Source organism: Pelobates fuscus, chromosome 12 (assembly GCF_036172605.1).
Source record: "Pelobates fuscus isolate aPelFus1 chromosome 12, aPelFus1.pri, whole genome shotgun sequence".
In the NCBI taxonomy this organism is placed as follows: Eukaryota; Metazoa; Chordata; class Amphibia; order Anura; family Pelobatidae; genus Pelobates; species Pelobates fuscus.
In genome coordinates this window covers 3,505,106-3,528,493 of record NC_086328.1, presented here as the reverse complement: position 1 = coordinate 3,528,493, position 23,388 = coordinate 3,505,106, and the positions used below count along the sequence as shown (strand labels likewise).

Sequence of the window (23,388 nt, the reverse complement as noted above, 5' to 3'; positions counted from 1 at the left end):
TCACGCAAACATCATTCCATCCCTGCAAGGTCTACGCATCTATCACTGTGTGTGGGGTGCACCCTAAAAATGAAAATTTTGTTACAATAATAAAACCCCAAAATCTTGGAAGAGGACACAAGGAAGGAAAGGGTCATCTGCAACCTCCAATGTTGGGATGAATCCAATCTTTTTAGCTTATCGAGCAAAGTATCTCTTCAATGCATGAAAGGAACAATCCCCATGAATTACTATGAATGTGGCACGCAGTGTGAAATCAGCCAACACACAGGGTGCATTCTGTAAATACTCATTCCTTTATTTTAGAACAACAGATATACAATACAGTCTGTATCTCGCCTCCCTCCCAACTTACAAAATAATAACAGGGCAAGAAATATTTGGCCAGCAAGGGTCCCTCACACGCTTTAAGGTGAAAACGGGACCATTCCAGCAGTCTGGGTGCAAATTAAAACAAAAAGAAAAAAAAAACTAAATCAAAACCCCAAACTTTAAATTCAGTGCAGAATTCCCTAAAACAGGGATAAAGGGCCTTTCCTCATTGTGAAAAGGACTGGCACATACTCTACATTACCACTAGGTGGAGACAACTCCAGATCCACTTAGTGGCCTGGCATGAAAGAGAATTTAGCATCGATTTGGAGATTTCTAAGTACAAGAACTAGATTAAAACCAACAGAATGTGCAGTAGCTCTGGAGGGGGGATCTGACTGACGCAGTGCAGATCGAAGCAGGAATTAGCCAATGTATCCACCAGTCCCACCCACGATTCCATATTGCTTCTTACAGCTAAGTTACCCAGAGATTAAACATTACTAGTGGACCTGTACACTCAGCGTATCATCGCCTGTGAGCCTGGCACAACGTTACTAGCTAGGCCGAGCTCTCGGGAGTAATGTTACTAGCTAGGCCGAGCTCTCGGGAGTAATGTTACTAGCCAGGCCGAGCTCTCGGGAGTAATGTTACTAGCCAGGCCGAGCTCTCGGGAGTAATGTTACTAGCCAGGCCGAGCTCTCGGGAGTAATGTTACTAGCTAGGCCGAGCTCTCGGGAGTAATGTTACTAGCCAGGCCGAGCTCTCGGGAGTAATGTTACTAGCCAGGCCGAGCTCTCGGGAGTAATGTTACTAGCTAGGCCGAGCTCTCGGGAGTAATGTTACTAGCTAGGCCGAGCTCTCGGGAGTAATGTTACTAGCTAGGCCGAGCTCTCGGGAGTAATGTTACTAGCTAGGCCGAGCTCTCGGGAGTAATGTTACTAGCTAGGCCGAGCTCTCGGGAGTAATGTTACTAGCTAGGCCGAGCTCTCGGGAGTAATGTTACTAGCTAGGCTGAACATTCTGTAATGTTACTAAAAAGCTTATCGGGTCTGAAGCAGTATTGAATAGAGCCAGAAAGCTGGATAAATCAGATTATTCTGCTCACAGTTTTGGCACACATCTGAGGAATTTTCACTAAAGGAAGAATATGTCAGTCCAGCATTCAGGGTGTCTATGGGTCTGTCTCTCCAGATATAGCCGGGGTACCGACACACTGGGGCCATCTGCTAGACAATAGGAGAAGATAGTGCATTGGCAAGGATTTGGGAACCCAGGGATGGTGGCATTCCTTTCTGGAGAGTTCCACTAAACCAGGATTCTCAGAACCTTCAATCAAAGCAAGGTTTTAGGATCTCCGAGCTTCAGCTGGCCTGAGCTGTTCCCTGCACTACTGTGAGTGGATCCTAAACCCATACGTTTGTGAGACTTGAGGGCCCTCTAAGAACCTAGTGTCAAGGCACACAAGCTTTGCTCAGGGATTGGTAAAATCAGCAAAGGATTCTGGGACTTCCCTACCACAAGAAGACACAATGCTAAACTACCTATATAGATTTGGATACCCGTACACAATTATACTAAAAGTCAGATGTAGCTACAATGGCGCCAACATGCACAAACAGATTAGCCTTCTTCCATTAGAGGCATATGGAGATTTGAACGGAAAAAGACAGGAACATGATTTGCCACATTTTGAGCCTCCAGGTGAAAGGGAAGGGGCATTATTTCATTATAAATCTGGACTACCTGATAGTTTTCTGCACATTTTTCATCAGGCTATGGGCATACGGGTATCACTGGGCACCATGCCACACTGCACTCCACCCCCCCCCCCCCCCGCAAAAAAAAGAAGATCTGCATCGTCAAGAAGTCCATCAGTCCTTTGCTTTATCAATCAGCTGGCATGACAAGACACACTGAACTAGTGCCTTCCACCGGGGGGAGCTCTAAATGGGAAGCACTGGAAACCACCCTCCAGGTGACAAGACAAAAACGTGTTACCAGCAAAGCAAGAACTGGAAAAACAACATCCCTCCGCGTCTCCACACTGCAAATACCTACTGGGACTCTGCACATGCAGGATACTTCCTCTGCATCAAAAACGAAATCGAACAGTTCTGTGTAAAGTGCCGCAAAAACAAGTAGATTTATATAATGTGTTTATATATATATTTATGTGTGTGTATGCTCAGCATGGATTGCAACACATCCCTCTGTGTCCTTCCCTGTCTCCACCCTTTGGTCCTCGTTCCAAAAAGCAGACATTCCTGTGACCTATGACCTCCACGTGTCGCCAAACTCACATGGCACGGCAATGGGCCTTCTGACTGCGAAGTGACACAGCTCTCCCCATTGGCTTTCTCCCCAGGTATATTTATAGATGATGGAAGAGTCTCCAGTTTGTTCCCCAGGTCTCCATTTCAGGGTAACTGAAGGGGGCATGTGAGGAAAGCAGTTCAAACAACCCTGGCACGATGCAGAATACAGGCCCGGATCCTGTGAGCAGCACCCAGCATCCTGAAAAGAAAGGGGAAGTGGTGAAAGAACGCACATTGCCCCTCTAAAAACCACACTTCCATCACATACACACACAGGACTGAAAAACATGGTCACCATTTACTGGTAGAATCCTGAGAAAATATGTGAATCATTTACAACAAAAAAATTCAAAAGGGTACAGGTCACATTTGTACTTTAAATTCAATACAATAAAAAAAAAAAAAGTATGTGGATAGTTAATACAATGTTAAACTAAAATCTGCACACCAGTCAAGCCATAAGACTTGCTTTTCCCACAGAAATCACAAATCTGCAGTGATGTTACTACTGCAAAGGATTATGGGTGGGTATATGCAAACTGATTTGCATATGTCCACCCAGAATCCTTTGCAATAGTAACATCACTGCAGAGGTTACATATACATATATACACACACACACACAAGATTCCATAGATTTCCTGCTTTCCTAATTCAGCTATTTGACCCAAGAGCTCACATTCCTTAGGTCACAGACAATGATTGTTCAGACACGTCTTCATCTTGCACCGAATACTCACCACACAGCGGATGTCAGTCATCAGGGTCAGCAACAAGTCGACAATGTAGTTAGAACCCGTGGAGACACTGGCAATACCTGGACTGTTGTTGGGTCATGAGAGCTGGCTTGGGAACAGCTGGTGTAACTATATCCAGGAAAGCACGGCCCATACCGTGAATGTGAACAGACAGGTTTATGGAGCCTGGAAGCTGCAAGGCAGGACATGTGGGGATCTGTACATACCTTAAAGTAAAGTCAGCCAGGCAGAACTGAGGCTCAATCAGAAGGGTGTTCAGGACAACATCTGTTCACCTCAAACCAGGAATCTATACAGCTGGAAGCATGGAGAAAGACCAGGACACACAGGGCGAGAGAATAAAAGAATCATTATTCATTAATCGATGACTATTATTTACCATAACAACTACAACATGCTTTGGAAGAGTTTGGCATGTTACCTGGAGTCCCAGTCTCCATTACATCCTACATGGAGCTTGGGTTAGCTCTCCTGAGCGAGGGTGTGCAGTGTAGGGTTAGCTCAACGGCTGAGAGTGTCAGCAATCTACGCTCAGCCAATGGCCAAATCCAGCTCTGTTAGAGGTAGTGGAGATGGGGAACTGTGCCAGGTGGACCCAGGTAAATAGTCACTCCAGACACCAAAATTTTATATTTTTGGATACACTTATTTTTTTTTTTTATAAATATTAAATCGAAAAATGTATATAAAAAAAGAAATTCAACAAATTTAAATATTAAATCAGTATAAATTGCATTCCAAAATATTAAAGAATTTAAAAATCTTATTCATACATATTAAATTGCAGCCTAAGTCAGCTCTGTAGCAAGGGTGCTGCAGGACCTTCCCCAGCAGACGGCATATTAATAATATATACAACGAGCAGACCGTTCAGACCATACAATCTCCATAAGGGGCTGAGAAGTGATGGGATGATTTATAAAAATGTATATGTCACAGCATGCCAAATATCCAGGGACTGATCAAGGAGAGGGCACGACACTCACACCAAGAGGTGCATTATGACACTTCCAAAGGGAAACCAAGGAGAGGGGTCGGAGAGTAATGGGCCTCCCCGAGAGAGGCAGAGAGGGAGATCACAGCTATAATAACCGTCCAAGGTAACTCTAAAACACAGTCTGTGTCTGGGATTAGGGGGCACTGGGTACCTTTTGTGGTAAATGCACAAGCAGGGAAGCCTTGCTATCGTATCCCCTTGTGTCAGTTCTTCCAGGCAGATCACACACTCGCCAGCATCCCTTGTTAACACATCATCTGCAGAGAGATAAGAACAGGGGCCACGTCTCAGAGAAATAATGGAAAGGTGAGGCTACTGTGAATTTAACTTTCACCCATGCTGGTCACACCGGTGCTGCTCCAACATTAAAGAGCGCCTTCAGTTGGTTACTCCACTCTCTGTTACCAGGCGAAATCTAATCATGAAAGCAGTCAGGATAAAGACATAGAACAAATAATGTGAATAAAAGAAATTGCTAGCAGTTCATGGGGTGTACTTACCATTATAGGACAGCCGTGGCTTGCTCAGACACATAATAAAGTGCATCTCAATCTCGTCTGATGCTACAGACTTGGAACAAATAGGGCAACGAAATCCTAGACACAAAATAAGGCGAGGAAACCAGATTAGAATAAAACACTTCAATTTTCCTGCTTCAATAAACTAGCACACTACAAGCACCATAACTACTACAATGTCCTGCCTTCTCCAAGGGTAAGTAAACAGTTTGACAGCTTACCGAGTGACCATCCAGTACCACCCACCTCCTCCTGTGCTACGAGAAGCTCTCGCATAAAGCTTGGCCCGTGGTGCAGGGGGGTAGCTCACAGACAGAGAATGATCCCTCACCGGCCATGACCCAGACTTGCACGTCAGGGATCGTATCAGGAGCTTCTGGCTCCAGAAGAGGCTGTGACCCGACATGCAGATACAAAACTTTCGAAAAACAGTTTGACTACTAATAGTGGATGCTGGGACACAGGGGTCTATGATACAGGGGGGTCAATGCTCAGGTTTCACTGAGAAATGGCTGCTGGGTATTTTATTTTTTTAAACTTACGGTTGGGCTTCAAACAGGAACCCAACTGGAAGGCCAGTGAATAAAGGCAGTAGTAGACAGTCACCATGGCCCCATTTGTAAAAACCAGGAGAAAGTAGAGATAGGAAAAAGGGAAAATGAAACCGCTCTACAACTCCAGTAACCTCCCCCCTTCCATCCAGAAAGAGGAAGCCCCCTCTCCATCAAATACTATAGTCCAGTTATAACGATCAGACTTTCGGAGTCAGAGCTATCCAGCCTCCTAGTCTAGCGGTGAGTTCGGTCCTCAGCCCAGAGAGCTCCCACTGTCTCCAGATCTCACCCATTACTGTCCAAACAACAAGAGGACGTATTTTCAGAAAACAAAGTGCCTCCAACATATATTCAAGGGCAACCTTATTTAATATCCAAACCATCACCCACTAAAACTCAATGTAAAGTAAAATCAAAATATAAATCAACTTAACTTAAAGGGACACTATAGTCACTAGAACAACTACAGCTTATTGTATTTGTTCTGGTGAGTATTAGCATTCCCTTCAGGCTTTTTGCTGTAATCATTGTCTTTTCAGTTCCATGAAATCAAGCTGAGCGGTCGGTCTTCTTCGGGAGTACAAAATAGAATTAAAACCATGAATGTAACTGTTCGTGCGTAATCTGGTTGGGTGCCCCTCGTTCGGGAGTTAGCTCCCACTGAACGGCTTTCAGTTCTAACTCCTTTTACCGAACTTCGATGGAGGAGAAAGTTCCAGCTGTGTTTGCACCATTGAGTTCCATACACTCGACAACCAAACACTGCTCTATGTGTTCCCGGCTAAAGATGGCCGCCGCCACATGGTCGTACATACAAAAGGCGACCACCAAGCCGACTGTTTAGAACGTTGCGGTTAAGGTGTTCATAGAGGTCAAAAGAGTCAACAAGCAGCACACGACTCCGCTGGGTGATCTGGCTGTTCGGTATACAAACCAAATGCATATGATCCGTTTGGTGAATCCCATATACCGAACTATAGAAGGGAACAGGCACGAATAAGGCTTTTCCACAGTACATTGGCCCAGATTTACTACAGGGGCCATAGTCCTGGGGCAGGGGGCAGGCAAGCAGGCTCCTCCAAGAGCCTGTGGCGAGGTTCTGATCGCCACAATTACCATACAGTGTAATAATACCGTACAGTGTAATAATACCATACAGTGTAATAATACCATACAGTGTAATAATACCATACAGTGTAATAATACCATACAGTGTAATAATACCATACAGTGTAATAATACCATACAGTGTAATAATACCATACAGTGTTGTGGAAAACCTAGCCACTTCCGAACTATAATATGGGAAGGTTGTCTGTAGGCTGTACTGTGTGCCGTGTATACTTGCTATGTGTATGTTATGCTATAGTGATTCGCATGCTGGCAGCCGTAAGCTACCAGCATACAAGTACTTCGTTCGGCGAACAGCGGCTATCTAAGCCGTTCGCCGAACGAATACGGGCCCCCCTGGTAGATCACACGCTTAGGGTCGTGTGGCACTTGTAGACTATCCTGGGTGGCCGTCGTTCGACTACCGACCATGCGGCGGTCGGCCATCTTGGATTCGTCTATTTCGCAGCGGTGTTTGGTCGTCGAGTGCCTCGAACTAAAAACGGCTACTCGATGATGTGAACACCGCTGCACTTCCAGGCCGTTCGGGAGCCCGGTTTTCGGTAGAATCGTTCCCCTAGATACATTCGACAGATTGAGGGGAACTTCTATGCAAAACTGTATTTGTGCGGCGTTCGGTCATTTCAGCTGGGATCTGAGCGGTATTCTCACAAAAGGTGCGCTCAGACCCCAGCTATCTACCGAACGTTCGGTCGTCTCAATGTACCGAATATTGTGTAAAATATACATTTTAAAGTAAATGGTTGGTTTCGCTGCACGAGGGGATAATCCACGTAAGCGTCCATTTTAGTGGGAGTATCCCTCTCGTGCAGCAATGCCTGTTGGGAGAAAAACAATGCATGTTGGGAGAAATCCCCTGAATTATCTATACGGAAACCCCTTGCATGGGGAACTGCTTAAATATGCCAGCTTGTGAATAAAGCGAGTTAGTTGACTCCCAAACTGTGTTTCGTCCGGTTATTGGGAGGATTTGGGGACTTGCATTACTTTTCAGCGCTGACTGTGGATTTACCTGTGGAACCAGCGGAGATCGTGGTCTCTAATACTGCCCTCCGCTACAAGTGTAATAATACCACACAGTGTAATAATACCATACAGTGTAATAATACCACACAGTGTAATAATACCATACAGTGTAATAATACCACACAGTGTAATAATACCATACAGTGTAATAATACCACACAGTGTAATAATACCGTACAGTGTAACCCCATTTCAATATTTTTTTATCGTTTGTGTCAAGGCTGTTTTTACATTTCTGCTGTGTTTAGCTGTAATTCTCCTCTTACTCATTTATTTACTGTACCCACACATCATTTACCGTTTTTCTCGCCATTAAATGGTCTTTCTAAAGATACCATTATTTTCATCATATCATATAATTGACTAAAAAATGTATTGTTTATAAAATATGATTAAAAAAATAAATACACACACCTTTTCTAACTTTGACCCCCAAAATCTGTTACGCATCTACAACCGCCAAAAAACACCCGTGCTAAATAGTTTAACCCCTTAAGGACCAAACTTCTGGAATAAAAGGGAATCATGACATGTCAGACATGTCATGTGTCCTTAAGGGGTTAAAAATGTTGTCCTGAGTTTAGAAATACCCAATGTTAACATGTTCTTAGCTTTTTTTTGGGAAGGTTATAGGGTAATAAGTACACGTAGCACTTTGCTATTTCCAAACCATTTTTCCCCCAAAAAATTAACGCAAGTTACATTGTAACACTGATATCTGTCAGGAATCCCTGAATAACCCTTCACATGTATATATTTTTTAAAAGACAACCTAAGGCAGGCCTGTCCAACCTGCGGCACCCCAGATGTTGCCGCACTACAACTCCCATGATTCTTTCAATGAAACAGATAGCCAGGGAATCATGATAGTTGTAGTTCAGCAACCTCTGGGGGGCCGCAGGTTGGACAGCCCTGACCTAAGGTATTAAACTTGGGGTATTTTGACTCTCTTCATGCAACCATTTTACCACCAATCTATGCCAAAAAAAATAGGTGATTTTTTTTTGGACACACATAGCAATTGAAGAATACATGTACTGAGTACTTTAAGGGTTACTGCCAAAGAAAACCCCAATATGTGTTCAGCAACATCTCCCGAGTACAGTGATATCACCCATGTATAGGTGTGTCTGGTTCTCTGGGGGCTAAGAGACCTTATTTGGAGGGTGCGCATTCCAGTTTTCCCAACTTGGAATTTTCACAGCTGGTCATCATGCACCCAGGTCCTATTTGGGACATTTTAAGCCGGCCGATGTAATTTACCCCCATCAAACCATATATTTTTGAAAAGTAGACAACCCAGGGTATTCTACTTAAGCTACTCTTTTGGAGTTACTTACACGCCACTACAGTTCAGAGCCGACTATTAAGGCTCAAGAGATTGTGAGTGCTCCAAGTTATACTTTTATTTTATATGTTATGATTACATATTACCCTATGAAGGCTTTCTGTATATTACAGGTCTAACAATTTTTATCGATCGTGTGCGCAAACCTGCTTTCTCTGTATCCAAATATAATTTTTTCATTATTTATAATTATTTTTATAATATTATATACACATACACGTGTGTAATTTTATATTAATATACCGTATGTATATAATAAAAAACACTTCGTATGACATTGTGTGTATATCTATCTCTATATATCGATAGATAGAGATATTTTTTAAGATTTATTCATCTGCCTAAAAATAGAAGCTGCCTATTTGCCCAGGGAGATCGTTAAGATTTACAGTAATAGTAAGTTGCTAAGGCATGCAAGAGCTCTTGACAAAGGCACATATCAGCGCTGAAACGCGCGTCGAGCAGACTGTCCACTGGTCATTTTTAATACTTGGTCAGCCTTAGAAAGCCTCAGCAACTTATTATTATTTATTACTATAAATCTTAACGATCTCCCAGGGCATATAGGCAGTGTCTATGTCTAGGCAGTAGTAGTTAGTATCAGCTATTATAGGTAGATGATAGGCTGCCTTGCAGCAGCAGTGTTTAGCTTATTTCACACTGGCTATTTGTCGTTTATGAGGGGTTACCCTGAAGCAGTTATGTACGGATTTATTTAGCTATCTTTTCTGTACTGTTGGCTAATCTCTGTATCTTCAGGGTGTATCCTACATGGGACTACTTGTTCCTTCACTTATGAGCCGACCAATCTAGGTCTGCATACTTGTCTATCATCTATATATTATTATACTGGCTCTGAGCACTTGACCATAAGGGATATTATACTAGGGGCAATTTCATTTGCAATTGTTGGTTTCCCGGCTGTTATAGTTTCTCAGCCTGGGGTTTACGGCTTTGGATCACCCCATATATTCTAATTTCCTTATCTTTCTATGGTTTCTTAACGATTAGTTAAAGGGTCACTATACTCACCCAGACCACTTCAGCTCAATGAAATGGTCTGGGTGCCAGGTCCCCCAGGTTGAGAAATGCAGTTAATGTATGCGTGTATATGAGAGGGGAAGTTTGTGAATGTGTAGGCTGTTATTGTGTGTGTGGTAGGATGGGAAGCAGATCAAAGCAAATATAACTTTGCTCTTCTATGTTGTTTTTAAAAACAAATATATTGTAAATCCCCCCCCCCCCCCCCTCCCTCCTTACCTGTGGCCTGGGAGGGGGCGACATTGCTTTCCATCACCTGGTGGTCTGGTGTGGAAGCCCTGGTTGCCCCAGTGGCAAGAGTGAACCATTGTCGTGGTAACCGCGGCAACGCTCCAAGCTCGCGAGAGGAGAACCGACAGAGCTGCAGGTAAGAGCTCCCCTGGGTCCTCTCTCCCCCTCTCCCTTCCCTGCCAGCAGAGTGCCTGTGAGCCAGGGAGGGAGATCACTGATCTCCCCTCGCCCTCCCATCTGCTCTATCGGCAAGATCGGTATCTTTATAGGCAGATACTGGTATTGCTGAAAATGTAGAATATCGGCTGGCCCGAGGTCGATCCCTACTCGACATCGAGGCATCACTGCAATACTGTTAGAGCGCCTGGAATCATGATCGCTTCCAGCGCTCTAATTTGCCGTAAAAAAGGACTGTTTTTTTGTCGGACGTACCAGATACCAGAATTTATAGCCCCAGAAATAGGGATTCCTCCTCACCTAGAGACGTAATAATCAGGTTTCTAAACGCGTTGGTAAAAGATTTATTCCTGAAACAATTGAGACTTAATCCACGTCTAAGAGACAAACATTTTTAAGGGATATTGGTATTTCCAGACCTTTTGTTGGTCACTAGAATAGAAAGAAGAGGTTTTAAAGATTTAACATCACAGCTCAGATCAAAGAATATAAAATGACAGATGGGAATATTCCACTAAATTGTTCATTTGGCACAATGGGAAAAACTTAATTGTAAAAGATCCTTTGGAAGATACCCCCAGACTGAAAAGTCTAGGAATGCTGGATTAGGCAGTCATAGTCCATCCTTGCCCTCCCCCCCTAATCTTTCATATCTTCTTAATTAAAGTTTCTTTTATTATGTACTATTCACTTATAGCATCATAGAATATTGCACAATCACTTGTACATTATGATACATTGTTATGGAAACATTTCACCGTTTGATTATATGGGAGAGTCCTTAGGACTTTCTCTGATAGATTAAAATTCAGCCCTTTCCATTTATCTAAAGATTGCTTTACACGGTCTTATGGACATATCGCGTCGGATACTGTATCGATTGTATTGATAATGCAATCTCCAAATCTTAAATATGCCATTTATGACAATCAATAATTTACAAAAAAAATATAGAATGCCTGACATAGCCCCAACTCCACCTCCTAATTACCCCATAACCGACAACCTCGTTTTCATCGCAGGGAAAGGAGGTATGCAGCCAACACCGCAGAGGCGTAATAAGAAGACTACGTATATCACGTTGGCCGAGGTGGTTGGAGGGGGGGGGGGGGGGGAATGACTCCGGTTACACAGAAGACAGATGGAAATGTCCAGACACTCATGCAGAGGTTCTAATATGGGCAAATGTGGCATTTCTTGAATGTGCAGGGCCTTACGAACTGGACCCCCAAGGGACCCGACGAAATTTGAACCGTTATGCTCAGGAGGTAAACTGCCCTCCAAACCGACTTCCTTACGTTACAAGCTACTACAGACCCAGGTACATACACAACTGCTATACTTTACAGATTATGGAGCGACCACTTGGACATTGACTTAGAGCAGAGGGAATGGACGACTATCTTTAAAACAATCTTTCACGCACACTCTAGTGTCCCGTTACAGGAAATTAACTATAAGTTAATTTCCAAGTGGTACATCACCTCCGGTGGATGTAAATAGATTTGACGCATCGCCTAACTGTTGGAGATGAGGGGCACATTCCAGCACTTATGGTGGAATTGCGGATCAGTATCGGGCTTCTGGAAAGAAGTTTGGAATACGGTCAACCTGGTGACAAACATGAACCCAGAGGCACTCCTCCTATACCACTTCAAAATCTCACAAGGACGATTCAAGCAAATTCCCTAATTTACTTCATGTTGACGGCAGCTAAATGTATCATAGTGAGCAACTGGAAATCAACGACATTACCATCTAGGAAAGACTGGTACTTAAATATCGAACAAATATCGAACACTTCCATGGGATGGAGGAACTAAGATATAGGGGGTCCCTATATAAATACCATAGATACACAGAAATATGGCAACCATGGAAACACTTCTTGAAGGGAACGCAAGACCAACTCAGGGCACAGAAACACTGATCTGATGGATGTGACAGGGGCGGGAAATGAAGTTTAAGTTAAATTACTTTATTACTTAAGTATATTAGAAACACAACGCCACTCAGACCACGCATTACACAGGAGTCATGACATGAACTCCCCTACACCCAAGAGATAGGGGGCAATAGTAAATGTATACCCAACAAGATGTGAAGAATGATAACAGGACTTGGGCCATTTGCCAATGTTACTGAGAACGTGAAACTATGTAATAATGTGTAAAGTTCTGATGTTTGATACTTTCGTACTATTGTAATGTGACATGATATGTGCAAAAAAGAAAAGAAACCAAAAAATATATATAAATAAATATATATATATAATTATTTATTTATTTTTTTAAAGGCTCCCTATTTTTTTTAAATGGCTCCCAATGAATCAGATCGTTTTACCCCTTCATGAAGTCTAAGCTCATGTTTGGGGGATTGAGAACTATACTTAACCATAATCACTACTCTGCTTGGAACCAGGAGCTATAATCACTGCAGGCCTTGGGATTTGGGAGACTTACAGCGGATATACTGTGCCGGAGTTTAGGGGATCCGTTACACAATCAAGATCAGGTCTCCCCAACAAAGAACTATTTAAATAGAGGAGAATATTGGACTTTCTTCGTAAAGTCCCAATATTAAATGAACCACCTCTAGATAAGCTTCTATTGGGCGAACAAGGAAACATTTCTTGCAAGATCAGGAAAGTTATATATTCTTTGAATCAGGATATAAAATTTAGATCGATCATAGAAATGGAAAAAAGAAATAGGGAAAAAGTTGCCTTTCCAGTCACGGGCAAATTCTTCAAAAATACTCAGAAAATCTGCTCATTGTGTTAATATACAGGAGACCTTTCTTAAACTCACTCATGGATGGTATGTGGCCCCTACTAAGCTGTGTACATTCCCACCAAATACCTCTAGCCAGTGTTGGAGATGTAAAACGAATCCTGGGTCAATAAAACACATTTGGTGGGATTGTGATAAAATGAACCAAAATCGAAAAGGCATTGTTTACATTGCTGCTTAGTAACCCCTCTAGTGACAGTCACTCAGACGGCCACTAGCGAGTCCTGGGTCACTGCTGCACCGACGTTCAGTGTCTCCAAGCTCTGCATGGAGGCGCTGAATGTTCCTCATGTGGATTCATTCATTTAATGCAACTCTATGAAGAGATGCAGATTGGCACATTTGCTGTGCATGCACAAAATCCTCCCAATGATTTCCCATGGGAAAGGATTGGCTTGGCTGAAATCATAAAGACTGATGATCCCAGCCATGGAGGTGGGACCTTCCACGGCGTGAAAAAAAAAAAGTGAGTAAAAACACCTTCCTCGTGCAATCATAGGGAGAAGATACCTAAATGCGCACACACATTGACAGGCTTGCGCACGCACACACACACACACTGGGGCTGCTGTCTTCCTGCAGCTCCTCTCTGCTCCCTGCAAGCTCTCTGTAGTGATGCCGGGGCGACGTCATATTCTGGCTCCCTGCATCATTACACAGCGCAATGGAGCAGCAGGTAGAGTACTGCTCCCTCACGTGCACCGTAGCCTGCTGATTACAAGATCCCCAAGGTGGCTGCCTCCATCCTTCCCAGGGTGGCCGGCTACATGCTGTCTCAGCCGGATGCCTCCATTCAAAGCTCCATCGGCAACTAAAGAGCTGGCAAATCCCAAGCACCAGGGCGAAATTTCTAGTTGCTGTGGCGACCTGGCATTTGTCGATCCCTGTTCTAACAAATGCCAATACACAGAGCAATGCTGCCAGGGGCAGACTATCAGCGGGCAGCCCGTTACCCTCTACCAAACGTAGTAAACATAGGATTGGCTGCTAGCAACGAAGGCTGGAGGAATAACGCGAAGCTGGATGTGGACTGGCGCCTGTTTCTAAGAGAAGGCATGAGATTTTTATTAATAAATACAGAAGGGATGTGGCTATAGATAAAGATAATCCCACATTTATTCAGTAATGGTAAGATGGCTGAAATAATTAAAAAATTAGCGTGCCAGCGGGTCTTTGGTGCCAATCCCTGCTCACAGCCTTCTACCCGCCTTCCACTGTGACTAGAAGAATTATGATATCTGGCCACTCTGGGCCTCGGGGTCAGGATTCCCAGGCAGCGCCAAGGAGAAGGGCAAGCGACACACAGTTTGTAAAAAAGAAATCCGTGCCAAGGACGGCGAGGAGTTATATTTAGATAAAACACCTGTTTTAGGAGTGCGTGCTATAGTACCAATGTTCTTCCTCACAGGACAAAGCAGAACATTTCACTACGCTTCTTTTCTGATGACATCGGGGTTTGTCACTAACCACCAGGCACGTCTCTCGTTCATCGACACGGTTTCAAAAACATGAACATGAATTACGATCCAAAAAAGGAACGTAAAAAGTCAAACAGTATTTGGCAAAAAGTGATTTTCTTAACAAACTGCCCTCGTGTAAGAGTAGTGAACCCCTGCAGGCTCAACGCCAGCTAGTGAGAAGACATACCGATACCTTTCCATGCTTCATGCACTGCACACACAAACACCCCCCGATTCCAAGCAGCGCACAGAGCCTCCCGATTCCAAGCAGCGCACAGAGCCTCCCGATTCCAAGCAGCGCACAGAGCCCCCCGATTCCAAGCAGCGCACAGAGCCCCCCGATTCCAAGCAGCGCACAGAGCCCCCCGATTCCAAGCAGCGCACAGAGCCCCCCGATTCCAAGCAGCGCACAGAGCCCCCCGATTCCAAGCAGCGCACAGAGCCCCCCGATTCCAAGCAGCGCACAGAGCCCCCCGATTCCAAGCAGCGCACAGAGCCTCCCGATTCCAAGCAGCGCACAGAGCCTCCCGATTCCAAGCAGCGCACAGAGCCTCCCGATTCCAAGCAGCGCACAGAGCCTCCCGATTCCAAGCAGCGCACAGAGCCTCCCGATTCCAAGCAGCGCACAGAGCCTCCCGATTCCAAGCAGCGCACAGAGCCTCCCGATTCCAAGCAGCGCACAGAGCCTGTGAGTTGCTGTGTTTTCATGCAGAGGGAGCTCTGTTTAGTAAACAGGAGATTCATATGTCCTGATTTTAACACGGTTATGGATGCGGCATGCAGTCTGTATTGGAGCTACCAGTTCAGTTTCCCAGTGGAGAACCAGGGACCAAAGTTCCTTAACATTAATGAAACTATGAAACAGAGCCACATATGAAATAACACTGGCCAGGCTGGCACTGCAATCCTTCCTGGTTTGGCAGAGAACCATTAGCAATGTCCATAACATGTAAACTGCCACTGCTAGCCTTGGCGATGTGTGCCCTTTCTTGTGATCTATATATGGATTCATTGTGTCCTACACACTAAAGTTCAGGCAATGACCCCCCCCCCCCCCCCCCCCCCCGCCCCTGACTGTTCCAGAGTTCACTGTTTGTTAAAGAGATATTTGTACATATTTATTTTGTCATTTGTAAATTCACACGGGGATAGCTGCAGACAGAGGTCAAACACATGCTCTTCTAAGCACAGAGAACAGGAACTCACATTAAAATTTTGTAGGGGGGCTCACAAAGCTCCTGACCCAGCACTGCAAAGCATGCGCAAGATCATGGAAACAGCCAATCAGAAATGAATGTCTAGCAAGGTTACTCATTAAAGGGTCATTCCAAGCACCAGGACCAATTAAGCAATTGGAAGTGGTCATGGTGCCTGGAGTATATCAAAGCAAAACAGTGCTCATACAGAGATTAACCCCTTAGTGGCCAGAAGTGTAATGCCACCTCCGACAGAGTCATAGCAGTGTCATCAGACAGGCCGGAACTAGAGCTCTGCAATGGCTCCTCCGTCATTGGCTGAAAGCAATCAGCGACCGGACCACTGGGTAGCATCCCATGTAAGGGGCGTCTCATTATCTGGGAACCTGGCAGGGAGCTACTGGCATCAAAACCAGAACAGCAGCTAGAGTGGTTATGGTGCTTGCATTAACCCTTTAAACTCACCTGGGAAAGGCCATGCCAATCAAATTAAGTATGAATTTTGCCATCTGGATTTCAATTCACTACATACTGAACAAACAACAGTTAAGAACAAAGTAAACGAAATACGAAAAAACACTTCTCATATTATTGTAAACGCGCATATGTCAATTACCACCATCATCATTCCAAATCTTCAATCGCGTTTCACAGACTGCGCCGAGGCCTTATTTAAAGGGATACGCCAAGCACCATAACACTGTAAATAGTCAAACCTTTTTACCAGGCGCCACTCCCTGCCTCCACTGACAGAGCCAGAAGCTCTCTGAGCCAAGCCGAGTGGTACCGGGCTTAGCTCAGGAGGCCTAATGGCTATCTGTTCAAAGTAGAAGAGACAGGTATCAGCCCCCATTGGTCCCCAGGTAGGAAGTCAAAGAATTCTAAAATAGTTCAATCCCTTAGAATAAAGCGGCACCATAACCACATTACCACACTGCACTGGTTATGGGGGCTATAGTGTTCCTTTAAATGGTCCTTTATGGCCAGGACTCAGGAAATGTCCAGGATATCCAATGCTGCTTCTCCAAACCCTAGGAAGGACCCACCTCAATATGTTCTTTGTTAATCAACTCATTCTTTCAAATGAGGCGACACTCGCTGTGTCCCTCTTCACACTCCCAAATTTTGGCATACTCCCCTCTTTTCCTCCCCTTAAAATATCTCCATGTTTACGCTTTGAGTTCTCCTTTTGTGTTATTCCTTTTGTAACGGAACCGCTGGCACCCCGACTGGGTACCCTCCGCTGACGGATGCTCCTAGTGCTTTCCGAGGTCTCCAAGCACTCCGCCTGACACCATAACCACTGCAGACCCCACGAACCGCCGCAGCTTGGTTGGGGTCTCGCCGACTCCACCCACTCTGGACCCAAGACCAGGGTCCAGCTTCCAGTAGGTGGACCTCTCCGAATTCCAGAGAGCAGGAACATGCTCTTAGCAGAGCTCAGCGATTATACCCTGGGGAGTATAGTGATTATAGCAATCCCCAGAGTGTAGTTCTCCAATCCCCCAAACATGAGCCGAAACTTCATGAAGGTACAAGATGATCTGAGGTGCTAGCACACCCAGTCTGGCTTTTATTACAATCTTTGCCAATACAGGACCGCCCACAGGGAGGGATAAAACAACCAATAACATCACAGTTACAACCCACAGATTCCCTCCCCTTATCCTGTGAGGTAACCCAATTACACATACATTTTAAAACATACTTTTTACCCAACTTTCATAACTCTAAAACCATACATCCAATCTCCATAAAAACACATATTCACAATCAATCCATTCAGGGGAACAACATATTAAAAATGGCACGAATCAGACCAGGGTTCAAAAGTTAAGGGAAAGTCCTTTGTGACCAAATGAAGCATGGCTTTTCTGCCCAAAACAAGGTCCACAACGTCTCTATCCTGGAGATAATTAGGAAGTAATCCAATTATCTCCAAGGACAGAGGTAAAACTCCATTAGCCACATGGCAGACAAAGGACAATAAAAGACATAAAAATACATACTGTTACATTTATCACATAGAACCTACATATTTACAATTTACCGAACACATAATAGCATACATAATATTGAAGACAGCCTGAATGCAATCTGCCACACAGTCTTAAAGGGACATTGTTCCTAAAAGTCATAATATGTCCACGGAAGGTTGCACCAATATGCCCAAATGTTGCACCTGAAGGGCCAAATCTCCTAGGGACACTAGTCAACAGGTAAGAGGCAGGCAATCAGGCTCCTCCAACAGCCAGGGGTAAAGGGCAGCTTGTCACCAATAAACCCAGTGACAAAAGGCATTTCGTCACACCTTTGTTTTCAGCGTTTTTTGTTTTGTTTGGTTTTGAAACTGAACATTTTACATTGGACATAATAGCAGTAATAAGTGGATAAGTGGCGGGACGCCCCAAGGAAAGTGTGGCGGGCACCCAGCGGCGGGACGCCGCGAGGAAAGGGTGGCGGGCACCCAGCGGCGGGACGCCCCGAGGAAAGTGTGGCTTCACCCGGCGTTGGGACGTCCCGAAGGAAGGGGGGCGTTGTGACGTCCTCCAAGTGTTGGTAAAATTAAACTTAATTGATACGCGTGTCGGGACGCCCCGAGGAAAGGGTGGCGGGCACCCAGCGGCGGGACGCCCCGAGGAAAGGGTGGCGGGCACCCAGCGGCGGGACGCCCCGAGGAAAGGGTGGCGGGCACCCAGCGGCGGGACGCCCCGAGGAAAGGGTGGCGGGCACCCAGCGGCGGGACGCCCCGAGGAAAGGGTGGCGGGCACCCAGCGGCGGGACGCCCCACATTGTCTGTCATTATGTCAGTTTTAAACACTAGTTCTCACTAACCAGAACAGGTAGAGTGTAGTGCACCCACTATCTCCAAACCGCACCGGATTTATCCAAAATCCCTCTAGAAGATCAGTTAGCTGGACGTGTAAAAAACGCTCTGCGCGTTTGATTTTCACTTGTCTCTGGTGTCTCCATAAGTAGGATACCAGAGGACAAGAGGGCCAGGAGAGAGTATTGTGGGATTGTGTTGTGTCAAGTTAGCAATTTATGGTGTTTTGTGTAATTAGGTTGGTTTCAGTTGTGTTGTACTTATGGTGTGAGGCTAGGTGCTGCAGTGTATATGTATGTGTGTGCATTAGGATGTAGTGTATATGTATGTGTGCATATAGTGAGTGTGTGCATTAGGATGTAGTGTATATGTATAAGGTATTTAGTGAGCATGTTTACAGGGGATCAAGTGTTTGTGTAGGGGATACACAGCGTTAATATGGGATGTGGGACAGTATGTAGGAAGGTACAGCAGGGAGGACACTCTGGGCCCCCAGGAGGTGACAGTATGTAGGAAGGTACAGCAGGGAGGACACTCTGGGCCCCCAGGAGTTTTTTTTTTAAAGATTTTTTTTTCTTCTAGTGCATAGTTTAACAAACATGCTTGCATTAACAATTCAGATGATTATATATCACAATGAAAGATAGTTATGATAACATGACAGGTCAAGAATACTGGGGATGGGGGACAAGAGAACACGCCGGGCAGGGGATGGGGGACAAGAGAACACGCCGGGGCAGGGGATGGGGGACAAGAGAACACGCCGGGGCAGGGGATGGGGGACAAGAGAACACGCCGGGGCAGGGGATGGGGGACAAGAGAACACGCCGGGGCAGGGGATGGGGGACAAGAGAACACGCCGGGGCAGGGGATGGGGGACAAGAGAACACGCCGGGGCAGGGGATGGGGGACAAGAGAACACGCCGGGGCAGGGGATGGGGGACAAGAGAACACGCCGGGGCAGGGGATGGGGGACAAGAGAACACGCCGGGGCAGGGGATGGGGGACAAGAGAACACTATGGGGCAGGGGATGGGGGACAAGAGAACACTATGGGGCAGGGGATGGGGGACAAGAGAACACTATGGGGCAGGGGATGGGGGACAAGAGAACACTATGGGGCAGGGGATGGGGGACAAGAGAACACTATGGGGCAGGGGATGGGGGACAAGAGAACACTATGGGGCAGGGGATGGGGGAAAGAACACTATGGGGCAGGGGATGGGGGAAAGAACACTATGGGGCAGGGGATGGGGGAAAGAACACTATGGGGCAGTGGATGAGGGGAAAGAAAACTATGGGGCAGTGGATGAGGGGAAAGAAAACTATGGGGCAGTGGATGAGGGGAAAGAACACTATGGGGCAGTGGATGGGGGGGGGAAAGAACACTAAAAAAGAGGGAGGGGAGAGGAACACTAGAGGGGGGAGAGAGGAACATTAAGCAGGGGGGGACCACTAAGAGAATGGACAAGGGAAGTTTTTCATATAAGATTAAATTCAGTAAAAAGTCTACTAGTAATAAAATTAGAGGAAAAAAACTTTTTAAAAATAATTTGGGGGAAAAAAAAAAAAAGTCATTTTCGGTTTTCAGCCAAGGGCATCCTGAATTTTCGGTGCATCCCTAGACAGTATGTAGGAAGGTACAGCAGGGAGGACACTCTGGCCCCAGGAGGTGACAGTATGCAGAGAGGACACTCTGGGCCCCCAGGTGACAGTATGTAGGGGGGTGCAGCAGGGAGGACACTCTGGGCCCCCAGGGGGTGACAGTATGTAGGGGGGTGCAGCAGGGGGTGACAGTATGTAGGGGGGTGCAGCAGGGAGGACACTCTAGGCCCCCAGGGGGTGACCGTATGTAGGGAGGTACAGCAGGGAGGACACTCTGGGCCCCCAGGGGGTGACAGTATGTAGGGTTGTGCAGCAGGGAGGACACTCTTGGCCCCCAGGAGGTGACAGTATGTAGGGGGGTGCAGCAGGGGGTGACAGTATGTAGGGGGGTGCAGCAGGGAGGACACTCTGGGCCCCGAGGGGGTGACAGTATGTAGGGTTGTGCGGCAGGGAGGACACTCTGGGCCCCCAGGGGGTGACAGTATGTAGGGGGGTGCAGCAGGGAGGACACTCTGGGCCCCCAGGGGGTGACAGTATGTAGGGGGGTGCAGCAGGGAGGACACTCTGGGCCCCCAGGGGGTGACAGTATGTAGGGGGGTGCAGCAGGGAGGACACTCTGGGCCCCCAGGGGGTGACAGTATGTAGGGGGGTGCAGCAGGGAGGACACTCTGGGCCCCCAGGGGGTGACAGTATGTAGGGGGGTGCAGCAGGGAGGACACTCTGGGCCCCCAGGGGGTGACAGTATGTAGGGGGGTGCAGCAGGGAGGACACTCTGGGCCCCCAGGGGGTGACAGTATGTAGGGGGGTGCAGCAGGGAGGACACTCTGGGCCCCCAGGGGGTGACAGTATGTAGGGAGGTACAGCAGGGAGGACACTCTGGGCCCCCAGGGGGTGACAGTATGTAGGGGGATGCAGCAGGGAGGACACTCTGGGCCCCCAGGGGGTGACAGTATGTAGGGAGGTACAGCAGGGAGGACACTCTGGGCCCCCAGGGGGTGACAGTATGTAGGGGGGTGCAGCAGGGGGTGACAGTATGTAGGGGGGTACAGCAGGGAGGACACTCTGGGCCCCCAGGGGATGACAGTATGTAGGGGGGTGCAGCAGGGGGTGACAGTATGTAGGGGGGTACAGCAGGGAGGACACTCTGGGCCCCCAGGGGGTGACAGTATGTAGGGGGGTGCAGCAGGGGGTGACAGTATGTAGGGGGGTGCAGCAGGGGGTGACAGTATGTAGGGGGGTGCAGCAGGGGGTGACAGTATGTAGGGGGGTGCAGCAGGGGGTGACAGTATGTAGGGGGGTGCAGCAGGGAGGACACTTACCGCTCTGGGCCCCGATCCACCTGGGGGCCAGTTGCAGGGGGTCGGTGAGGGAGGCCCGGGGCCCCAGGTACAGGCCCCCCCTTGAGTCCTCGGCCCCCGAGCTGCCCCCCCTGTCCGCCTCGGGCCGGTAGAGGCCGAATGGGGGCCCGGGGGGGTCGGACACCGAGCTGACCGAGCGGCTCCTGGGCCCCATGGGGCCCCCCGTCCTGTAATGTCCATAGTGGGAGGAGGGGGGCACGGCCGTGTCATCCGAGGACACCCCGGGGAAGGGGCCCCTGGGGCGGGAGGCCGAGCTCTGCTTGCCCCCCATCGGGGTGTCTGAGTGACGGGTGGGGGTCACAGCCGGTCACATGGAGCTCCCCCAGATCCCGGTATTGGGGGGCGGCTGTCTGAGTCCGGCTCCGGTACTCCTCCTCCTGGCCGGGTATCGGGGTCCCCCCTGACTGACTCCCAGATACTGGGCTGGAACAATGAGAGCGCGAGAGCGCATGCGCAGAGCCTCCCAGCATTAACCCCTCACCTCCCAGCATTAACCCCTCACCTCCCAGCATTAACCCCTCACCTCCCAGTCAGCTCCCAGCATTAACCCCTCACCTCCCAGCATTAACCCCTCACCTCCCAGTCAGCTCCCAGCATTAACCCCTCACCTCCCAGCCAGGATCAGCATTAACCCCTCACCTCCCAGCCTCCAGCATTAACCCCTCACCTCCCAGCCAGCCAGCATTAACCCCTCACCTCCCAGCCTCCCAGCATTAACCCCTCACCTCCCAGCCAGGATCAGCATTAACCCCTCACCTCCCAGCCAGGATCAGCATTAACCCCTCACCTCCCAGCCTCCCAGCATTAACACCTCACCTGCCAGCCTCCCAGTATTAACCCCTCACCTCCCAGCCAGCATTAACTCCTTACCTCCCAGCCAGCATTAACCCCTCACCTCCCAGCATTAACCCCTCACCTCCCAGCCCCCAGCATTAACCCCTCACCTCCCAGCCTCCCAGTATTACCCCTCACCTCCCAGCCCCCAGCATTAACCCCTCACCTCCCAGCCAGGATCAGCATTAACCCCTCACCTCCCAGTATTAACCCCTCACCTCCCAGCCTCCCAGTATTAACCCCTCACCTCCCAGCCAGTCAGCATTAACCCCTCACCTCCCAGCCAGCATTAACCCCTCACCTCCCAGCCTCCCAGCATTAACCCCTCACTTGCCAGCCTCCCAGTATTAACCCCTCAACTCCCAGCCAGTATTAGCCCCTCACCTCCCAGCCACCCAATATTAACCCCTCACCTCCCAGCCTCCCAGTATTAACCCCTCACCTCCCAGCTAGGATCAGCATTAACCCCTCACCTCCCAGCCAGCCAGCATTAACCCCTCACCTGCCAGCCTCCCAGTATTAACCCCTCACCTCCCAGCCAGGATCAGCATTAACCCCTCGCCTCCCAGCCAGGATCAGCATTAACCCCTCACATGCCAGCCTCCCGGCATTAACCCCTCACCTCCCAGCCACCCAATATTAACCCCTCGCCTCCCAGCATTAACCCCTCACCTCCCAGTATTAACCCCTCACCTCCCAGCCTCCCAGTATTAACCCCTCACCTCCCAGCCAGGATCAGCATTAACCCCTCACCTCCCAGTATGGGGGTACGGGGACTCGGTAGTAACAGCACACAGGGGGGTACGGGGACTCAGTAGTAACAGCACACAGGGGGGTACGGGGACTCGGTAGTAACAGCACACAGGGGGTACGGGGACTCGGTAGTAACAGCACACAGGGGGGTAC

At 47.7% G+C, this 23,388-nt stretch overlaps 1 protein-coding gene across 1 annotated transcript; it reads right to left on the bottom strand.

Annotated features, from left to right (window-relative positions):
• Positions 1-1,073: 1,073 nt before the first annotated feature.
• ZNRF1 (zinc and ring finger 1) lies at positions 1,074-22,097 on the bottom strand. Its single transcript, XM_063437613.1, has 5 exons — positions 21,610-22,097; positions 4,886-4,981; positions 4,537-4,642; positions 3,595-3,685; positions 1,074-2,829 (listed from the first exon to the last, which is right to left on the bottom strand). The coding sequence occupies exons 1-4, from the start codon at positions 21,917-21,919 to the stop codon at positions 3,628-3,630; spliced, it is 570 nt and encodes a 189-aa protein (XP_063293683.1). The 5' UTR covers positions 21,920-22,097; the 3' UTR covers positions 1,074-2,829; positions 3,595-3,627.
• Positions 22,098-23,388: the final 1,291 nt, after the last annotated feature.